This window comes from Serinus canaria, chromosome 1, assembly GCF_022539315.1.
Source record: "Serinus canaria isolate serCan28SL12 chromosome 1, serCan2020, whole genome shotgun sequence".
NCBI lineage: Eukaryota > Metazoa > Chordata > Aves > Passeriformes > Fringillidae > Serinus > Serinus canaria.
In genome coordinates, this window is record NC_066313.1 from 113,719,719 (window position 1) to 113,729,205 (window position 9,487).

The 9,487-nt window shown below is 52.4% G+C and overlaps 1 protein-coding gene across 1 annotated transcript in view; it reads right to left on the reverse strand.

The window, feature by feature from the left end:
- Positions 1-9,487, reverse strand: part of MRPS6 (mitochondrial ribosomal protein S6) — a 49,204-nt gene that overhangs the window by 16,225 nt on the left and 23,492 nt on the right. The window contains exon 2 of the mRNA XM_018924907.3: positions 1,394-1,533. Within this exon, the coding sequence (XP_018780452.2) occupies positions 1,394-1,533 (140 nt within the window). The remainder of the gene's footprint in view (positions 1-1,393; positions 1,534-9,487) is intronic.

Genomic DNA, 9,487 nt, shown 5'->3' on the forward strand with positions numbered 1-9,487 from the left:
TGCAACCCAAACATCCCAGAAGACCAAAGGCTGGTCCTGGTGTCCATGTCCCAGGAGTGACAGGACTGAAGGGGGAGGTGGTTGGGAAGGAGGAAAGTTTGACAAGAAAGTCTCACAGCTATGGGTGCTTCCATTTCTATTCCTTCATCAACCTCCACTTTCAATATTTGAATGTGGAGTCTGAAGAAGGAACAGAGCTGGAAGCAAGTTTTGATCTGAAAGGAAAGAATTTTGAGCCAGCCTGACTGGCTGACCAGGAGCAAAGGGAGTGTGGGTTAGAAGGGGTTTTATGGCTCAGAGCAAAGATAAACCCACCCCAAACCAGAAGATGTTTGTACCAAGCAGGAAGAGAGCACAGGCAAACAAGGCACAAATGTGGCAAGGAGAAAAAAGGGCTCAGAATTTCCCACTGCAAGAAAACTGAAAACCAACTTCTGGCTGGAACTGCCATGTGCTGACTGTGAGTGCCTGGAGAGCAGGGCCATGGATGTGGGAATGACAGCAGCCAGGATGGGCTGGAGACAAGAGTTCAGGGACAGATTGGTTCTGCTGGGTGAAGGTGCTTATGGGGTTGGGCTGTCCCTCTCTGTCCCCACACACGCTCAGGATGGTTCTGGCACGCTGGATCTCAAAGGATGAGTCTCCACTCTGGGTTTTTCGGTCTCCAGAATTGTTTATTGTTTCTTACCTACAAAGTCCCTTCTCTGCCCGACCTGGATCTGACCAGCAGGGCAGCCAAAGGCACTCTGACCACCCCCAAGGCGGGCACATCTTTTATAACAAAAACTACGGATATCAGATTTACCTTTTATCCCCAATACCTGTCACCCTCGTCACCAAGTGCACCCTCACCCCAGAGCAATCCCCAAGTGCCAACACCACAGCAGGAGATGGATGACAAGAAGAAGAAAGAAGAGCCCTGTGACACGCCCTGACTGCTCCATCTTGTCTCCACAACCCCCCTGTACCAAACCCCAAAATCTGGGATTTACCCTATAATTGTGTCTTCCCTTCACCATTCCCACCCCAGTGATTCCCACAGGTTCCATCTCCTCACACACAGGTGGCACATCCCCAGATGGATCAAAATCCATCCACCAAGTGCTTCTGGCAACGTTCCAAGGCTCCCGAGCCCCCCAGGGGTTCTCTCATAGCTCTGGACATCAGGAGGGATGGGCTGAGCTCCCACAATGCTCAGCCCAGAAAAGGAAATAATGCCCTGTGAGCAAACCCAAGGGTCTGCAGGGCTGCCTGCAGCTGGAGCTGACAGCTGTGGGCACAGCTCTGTCACCCTGGGCTGCTGGGACACCTTGGCTACAATAAACTGCATTTTGGAGAGCAGCCTGGTGCCACATCCCTCATCCCAGCTCCCACAGGAGGTGTCCCCACGTACCCTCCTCTCTTGTGGCGCTCCTTGTGCTTGGTGATTCTGTAGGGCAGGGCCCTCTCCCCCAGGCTCTCCAGGCTCCTGACGATGGCTCCTCTCTGCAGCAGAGCCTCCACGGTGCGCTTGAGCACGGCAGCTGTCTCAGGCTTGGAGAGAAAGAAAGAGAAGTCAGGAATGGCTGGGAATCTGGGGGGTTTAGGGGTGGAAAGGACAGCTCAGCACTTGCAGAGGGGGGGCTGCAACCCAAGAAGACAAAGGGGAAGCACTGAGAGAGAGAATTTTTAGGAGCTGTGGTGCTGTCTGAGGGTCTCCAGGAGCAGGGAAGAAGCATTTTATATGATATGTTGGAGGGTCTCCAGGGAAGAGAGGAGAATCTTGACTCCATGTTGCAGAAGGCTGATTGATTATTTTTTGATATTATATTATATTCAAAGAAAATGATACACTAAAACTATACTAAAGAAACATCAAAAAGCCAGCAAAGAAAAGAATGAATAATAAAATCTTGTGATTAACCAAAGTCACGACACAGCCAGACCTGTGATTAATCATTAAGTAAAAACAATTCACACACTAATTAAACAATTCTTTAAATCACGTTCTAAAGTAACAAAACACGGAGAAGCTGAAGCTTCCCAGCTTCTCAAGAAAAAAAAAATCTTAGCAAAAGTATTTTTCAAAACCATGCCATTGACAGCAGGCAATTCCCAGCAGAACTTCCTGCCATTCCCAAGTCAGGCCCCAGCAAGAAGAAGATGAGTTCATGGATTTGACTCACCTGGAATCACTTGGTCTGAGCCTGGCACAAATCAGTGTTCCCAGCAAAGGAAAATGATGGACTGGGAGCAGTTTTGGGGTCCTTGCACTGTTGTTGTTCGTTATTATTTCAAGTGATCAGCGTGGGGAAAACACAAATCCATGGCTTGGTATGGAGACAGCAATAGCCCCACTGTCCATCAATGATATCTGTCATTTCTATCCTTCTTTACACTTGGGGAACCACAGGAAGGGACCCACAGGATCTCTGATCCCACAGGATCCCAGCAATCCCATTCTGTCCCTGGCAGGGCTGTCCAAGGCTCCTGCAGCTCTGGCAGCCCTTCCACAACCTCATTCCAGGGAGCTGTGGAGAGCAAGGACAAACCCTTCCTAACCTCCAGGCAGATTGAAATGAAATTCAATAAAATCTTGTTGGGTAAACCCCCTGCCCTCCATCCCTCACCCCCAAGTGACACAGAGGGTTTTGTCTCTTTTCCACAAGCCCAGGGATCAGCACATTCCCTGAGTGCTGCAAGGCCAACGAGAGCTGCAGCTCCTGAACACAACCAAGCCAAAGATTGAGCCCCATGTATTGAAAAACAAAACCAGAGAGAAAGAACAAGAAAAGAAAGCCACAGATTTCTACATTCAGGATTGTAAAAATTGCAACCTTCCCCACTTGTGGCCATACTCTGAAAACATCAACTAATTGTTGGGTTGGAAAGCTTGGCACTATAATGCCTCTCATTGCCCCTCTCCCAAAATTGCCATGGTTTATCCTGGCTTGCCTAAAGCCATCACCCAAACTAAAAATAGGCTGAACTCTGCAAACCAAGAGATCCACAGACACAGGTTCCTTGGTTTGCCTCAGAGCCAGCCCTCGGGGACAGAGGAAATCAGCCAGCCTGGCTCCCAGCTCGGGAGCCACAACATTTCTTCCTGAACAGCCCAGCTCTAATTCCAGTCCAGAGCCCAGCTCTAATTCCAGTCCAGAGCCCAGCTCTAATTCCAGTCCCCCAGCCCAGCTCTAATTCCAGTCCCCCAGCCCAGCTCTAATTCCAGTCCCCAGCCCAGCTCTAATTCCAGTCCAGAGCCCAGCTCTAATTCCAGTCCCCCAGCCCAGCTCTAATTCCAGTCCAGAGCCCAGCTCTAATTCCAGTCCCCCAGCCCAGCTCTAATTCCAGTCCCAGAGCCCAGCTCTAATTCCAGTCCAGAGCCCAGCTCTAATTCCAGTCCAGAGCCCAGCTCTAATTCCAGTCCCCCAGCCCAGCTCTAATTCCAGTCCCCCAGCCCAGCTCTAATTCCAGTCCAGAGCCCAGCTCTAATTCCAGTCCCCCAGCCCAGCTCTAATTCCAGTCCAGAGCCCAGCTCTAATTCCAGTCCCCAGCCCAGCTCTAATTCCAGTCCCCCAGCCCAGCTCTAATTCCAGTCCCCCAGCCCAGCTCTAATTCCAGTCCCAGATTCCAGCTCTAATTCCAGTCCCAGATTCCAGCTCTAATTCCAGTCCCAGAGCCCAGCTCTAATTCCAGTCCCAGAGCCCAGCTCTAATTCCAGTCCAGAGCCCAGCTCTAATTCCAGTCCAGAGCCCAGCTCTAATTCCAGTCCCAGAGCCCAGCTCTAATTCCAGTCCCAGAGCCCAGCTCTAATTCCAGTCCAGAGCCCAGCTCTAATTCCAGTCCCAGATTCCAGCTCTAATTCCAGTCCTAGAGCCCAGCTCTAATTCCAGTCCCAGATTCCAGCTCTAATTCCAGTCCCAGAGCCCAGCTCTAATTCCAGTCCCAGAGCCCAGCTCTAATTCCAGTCCCAGAGCCCAGCTCTAATTCCAGTCCAGAGCCCAGCTCTAATTCCAGTCCCCCAGCCCAGCTCTAATTCCCAGTCCCAGATTCCAGCTCTGATTCCAGTCCCCAGCCCAGCTCTAATTCCAGTCCCAGAGCCCAGCTCTAATTCCAGTCCAGAGCCCAGCTCTAATTCCAGTCCCAGAGCCCAGCTCTAATTCCAGTCCAGAGCCCAGCTCTAATTCCAGTCCCAGAGCCCAGCTCTAATTCCAGTCCAGAGCCCAGCTCTAATTCCAGTCCCAGAGCCCAGCTCTAATTCCAGTCCCCCAGCCCAGCTCTAATTCCAGTCCAGAGCCCAGCTCTAATTCCAGTCCAGAGCCCAGCTCTAATTCCAGTCCCCCAGCCCAGCTCTAATTCCAGTCCCAGAGCCCAGCTCTAATTCCAGTCCCAGAGCCCAGCTCTAATTCCAGTCCAGAGCCCAGCTCTAATTCCAGTCCCAGAGCCCAGCTCTAATTCCAGTCCAGAGCCCAGCTCTAATTCCAGTCCAGAGCCCAGCTCTAATTCCAGTCCCCCAGCCCAGCTCTAATTCCAGTCCCAGATTCCAGCTCTAATTCCAGTCCCAGAGCCCAGCTCTAATTCCAGTCCCAGATTCCAACTCTAATTCCAGTCCAGAGCCCAGCTCTAATTCCAGTCCAGAGCCCAGCTCTAATTCCAGTCCCCCAGCCCAGCTCTAATTCCAGTCCCAGAGCCCAGCTCTAATTCCAGTCCAGAGCCCAGCTCTAATTCCAGTCCCAGCCCAGCTCTAATTCCAGTCCAGAGCCCAGCTCTAATTCCAGTCCCAGATTCCAGCTCTAATTCCAGTCCAGAGCCCAGCTCTAATTCCAGTCCCAGAGCCCAGCTCTAATTCCAGTCCAGAGCCCAGCTCTAATTCCAGTCCCAGAGCCCAGCTCTAATTCCAGTCCAGAGCCCAGCTCTAATTCCAGTCCCAGATTCCAGCTCTAATTCCAGTCCCAGTTTCCAGCTCTAATTCCAGTCCAGAGCCCAGCTCTAATTCCAGTCCCAGATTCCAGCTCTAATTCCAGTCCAGAGCCCAGCTCTAATTCCAGTCCCAGATTCCAGCTCTAATTCCAGTCCCAGATTCCAGCTCTAATTCCAGTCCCAGAGCTGTGGGGAGGGAAGAGGAGACAATGGAGCTGCTGCTCCAGAGGGGACAGGAAGAGCCCTCAAGCCCAGGGAGGGTTTGGAATTCCAGCTCTGGACCCCCCTCCTGCCCCCAGGGCAAACCAGAGCCATTCCCAGCTGCTCTCAGCCCTGGGCAGCCCTGGCAGTGCCCTGGGGCACATCAGGGGGTACCAAGTTGTCACCTGGCTCTAGAAAGGGGCAGTCCCAGGCTGCACCCAGGGAAATCCAGGCTGGAGAGCAGGGAAAAGGTTTTTCCAGCAAGGGGGAGAAAGTTCTGGCCTGGCTGCCCTGGAGGTGGTGGAGTGCCCATCCCTGGGGGTGTTTAACAAAGCCTGGAGGTGGCACTGGGTGCCAGGGCTCAGCTGGGCTGGACTCCATGGGCTTGGAGGTCTCTTCCAACCCTGGGATTCTGGGAATTCTGGGAAGAATCCTGGGAGGGTCAGGCTGGAAGGACCCACAGTGCTCACCTGGAGACACCTCTGGGACACCCAGGGCTGGGTCCAGGTGGCTCTGGAATGTGCCAGGGAGGAGACTCCAGCCCCTCTCTGGGCTCTGCTCCAGCTGGGTCCCTGCCCAGGGCAGAAGCTGTGCCTCCTGGGCAGGGGAATTGCTGGGACTGGGAAAAAATGGGAATTCTATGGTGGCAAAGTGGTTTCAGGCATGACCTCCAGCCATGAAGCTCAGAGAGCATCCTGGAGACAAAGCAAGGGTGGAAATAAAGCCTTTGGAATGCTGATGTCTCCTGAAAAACGAGGAGCCAGCTGCCTGGAAGCAGAGCTGTGTGAAAGGACTCGGCTCCACTGCTCCTTTTTCCATCTCATTTCCCCCAGAAAAGTCCAAGGGATAGAAAATCCAGCACTGGCTATGAAAACAGCTTTGTCAAGCACCAAAACCTCCTCCAAGGAAGCAAACTCCAGCTCCTCAGTAGCTCTAGGGCTAGGAGAGTTCTCCATTCTTCTGGCCACTGGCTCAGTCCAGCAGGAAGCATTTAAAGTCAGTGGGCACATCCCAAATTATAAACAGGAATAACTCCCTCCCAATTACCTGATTATCCCTTCAATGCAGTAACACAGGATAAAATTATGTCCTTTTTTTTTGGTTACAAAAGGTTGGTCTGGGATTATTTACTGAGGTGGAAAGCAAAGAAGGCAAAATCCACGTTTAGAAGGAAGCTGCAATTCCAAGCAGCAAAACTAAGGGGGAAAACCATTTCCTTGCTGTCATTTGCTACTTAATAGAACAGCAGAAATTATTAGTGAAAATGATTAAAAACCCTGCAATTACTGTAAAAGCATCAACAAACCAGAGCAGCAGCCCCAGGTCGGGAACAACCACTCAGAGCAGTCAGGGAAGGACAAAATCCAGAGAAATGCAGCATTCCAAGGAAAGAGCAGATGGGGGAGCTGGGCTGAACCCCTGGGGAAAAGGGGCTGGGCTGGAGCTGGAAATGGAGCAGTGGGAATGGGGAAAACTCCAAACCTGCCTGGAAGTTCAGGGGTGGGGAGGGACCTCAGAGCCCACCCAGTGCCAGCCCTGCCATGGCAGGGACACCTCCCACTGTCCCCAGTGTCCAGCCTGGCCTTGGGCACTGCCAGGGATCCAGGGATGGAATTCCATCCCAGCCCTGCCCACCCTGCCAGGGAACAATTCCTCATTGCCAAGATCCCACCCAGCCCTGCCCTCTGGCACTGGGAGCCATTCCCTGGCTCCTGTCCCTCTGTCCTTGTCCCCAGTCCCTCTGCAGCTCTCCTGGAGCCCCTTCAGGCCCTGGCAGGGGCTCTGAGCTCTCCCTGGAGCCTTCTCCTCTCCAGGTGAGCACCCCCAGCTCTGCCAGCCTGGCTCCAGCCCCTCTGGACTCATCCCACCATTCCCACACCTTGCTTGGAGATGACTTTAGGGACAGCAGGATGCAGGGACAGAGGTTTCTGTATCTACAACAGAACCATCTTCCCAAGACAGAACAGAGGAGAAATGGGAACCCCCAGGAGCTCCTGACCACGAGAACCTTCCCATCTCCCAGCCCACCCTGAGGGAACAGCAGCAGCAGCAGCAGAGACCATCCCAGAAATGGCCAACAAAGTTCCAGCAGGCAGGTCAGCAACAGGAACTTGGGGAGAAGTGATCAAAATGACTTCTGAATTAAAATGAGCAGCCCATCCTCAGCCCAGAGTGTAATCAGCATTTGGAGGGTGTGGAAGGCAAAGAGCCAGATGTGAATACAAAGCCCACGGGCCTGGATGCAGAGGAAGCAGCAACTTTTAAACTCCAAGTGATGCCTGAACTCTTCTGTTCCCAAATCCACCTTTCTTCTTCAAAGAATCTAAATTCTGTGATGGATTTTTTAAACTCTTAACTCATCTTTTAAGATCAAAGGAAATGATAGAAGAAATTAAACTAAAATCTAAGGAATACAAGTACTCTATAAATACCAACACACAGTTAAACTAAACCATCAATCCCAACACTGAATTTAATTCATTTTAGAGAGCTGAAAGCCTTGAGAATTCCTAAAAGGAAGCCTAAAAAGGAGCCTTTTAAATCTGAAATAAACAGCCACCACATCCTCCATGATTTTGGGTCATTTCAATGGTTTATTTCTAGAAACAGTTCAAGTAACAATTGGCCACAAAGTCACAGAAGGGTTTGGGCTGGAAGGGATTTAGGGATCACCCAGTGCCAGGGCAGGGACACCTTGCACTGTGCCAGGCTGCTCCAAACCCTGTCCAGCCTGGCCTTGGGCACTGCCAGGGATGGAGAGTCCTCAACCTTCCAGGCAGAATCAATTAAACCTCAGAATTAATTAAACACCTTCCTTGAAACTCCAGAAACTTCAACTCCTCTTCCAACCTCAACACATTCTAACAAGGGCTTCAAAGTAAGACTGCAAAATTCTCCTTATCAGGAACTTGCTGAGAAAGAGCTCCCCAGGAACTCCAAGTTTTGTTCCTGCCATGACTTTTTGATGTGAATATTTCATCAATTTGCTTTGTATGTTCATTGAGCTTAGTTAGGAGTACAAAGGAAAAATAATGAAATCCAAAGAAAAAAAGACATGGAGGGAATATTTCCCCTTCAGTCTCATTCTTCCCCAGTTTTACAGACTGGGCACGACACCACAGGGGCTGGGATGTCCCCATGGTCACCTGGGGTCCCTGTCCCAGCTCTGGAAAGAGCTGGAGTGGAAAATCAGCCAATTCCCAGAATCAGAGAATCCCCAAATCCCTGGGGCTGGCAAAGCCCTCCCAGCCCAGGCAGTGCCAGCTGTGCCCCATGGCCACCCTGTGCCCAGCCCAGAGCACTCAGTGCCACCTCCAGGGGACACCTGCAGGGATGGGCACTGCAGAGCTCCCTGGGCAGCCCCTGCCAAGGCCTGAGCCCCCTTTCCATGGGCAAATTCCTGCTGCTGGCCAAGCTGAGCCTGCCCTGGCCCAGCCTGAGGCCGTTCCCTCTGCTCCTGTCCCTGTGCCCTGGGAGCAGAGCCCGACCCCCCCGGCTGTCCCCTCCTGGCAGGGACTTGTGCAGAGCCACAAGGGCCCCCTGAGCCTCCTTTGCTCCAGGCTCAGCCCCGTCCCAGCTCCCTCAGGAATTTCTCCAGCCCCTTCCCAGCTCCCTCAGGAATTCTCCAGCCCCTTCCAGCCCTTCCACCCCTCCAGGGAATTCTCCAGCCCCTTCCCAGCTCCCTCAGGAATTCTCCAGCCCCTGCCCAGCTCCCTCAGGAATTCCTCAGCCCCTTCCCAGCTCCCTTCCCTGCCCTGGACACGCTCCAGCCCCTCCAGGGCTCTCCTGCAGGAGCAGAACTGGACCCAGCCCTGAGGGACCCCAGCACAGAGGGACAATCCCTGCCCTGCTCCTGCTGCACACACAATTCCTCACCCAGCCCTCCTGCCCCACCCAGACTGGTCTAAGCCATCTGTCCCTTCCAGGACAGGAATTTTCATGGATCAGAGCAGGCTCTGCACACGCAGCTCTTCCACCCACCCTGCACATCCTCGCTGCTGCCCCAGGACAACGAGCCAGGACAAAGACAAAGCTGAACAGGGTGAGTAAGAAACCCTCCACAGCACTTTTGGAGGAGCACAGCTGTAATTTTTAAATCCTCCTGCTTTTGCAGAAGCACCCTTGGCTCTGGAGCAGGTCTAAGGTGGAAGCCACAATGCTTTCACCAAGTGAAGAGGGAATCTTGCCAATCCCCTGCTCAAATTCAGAATTTATCCCAGCTAAATCCTGGGATACACAAAACTACCTCACAACAGGAGTCAGGTAAGTATTAAAATCACTGCTGACAAAGGGTTGTAAACACCATAAACTCAATTATCTTCTATCATTTCAACACCCAAAAAGCAAATCCCTGAGTCCAAGCTGATGGAAGTGGGAAGGGCCAGAG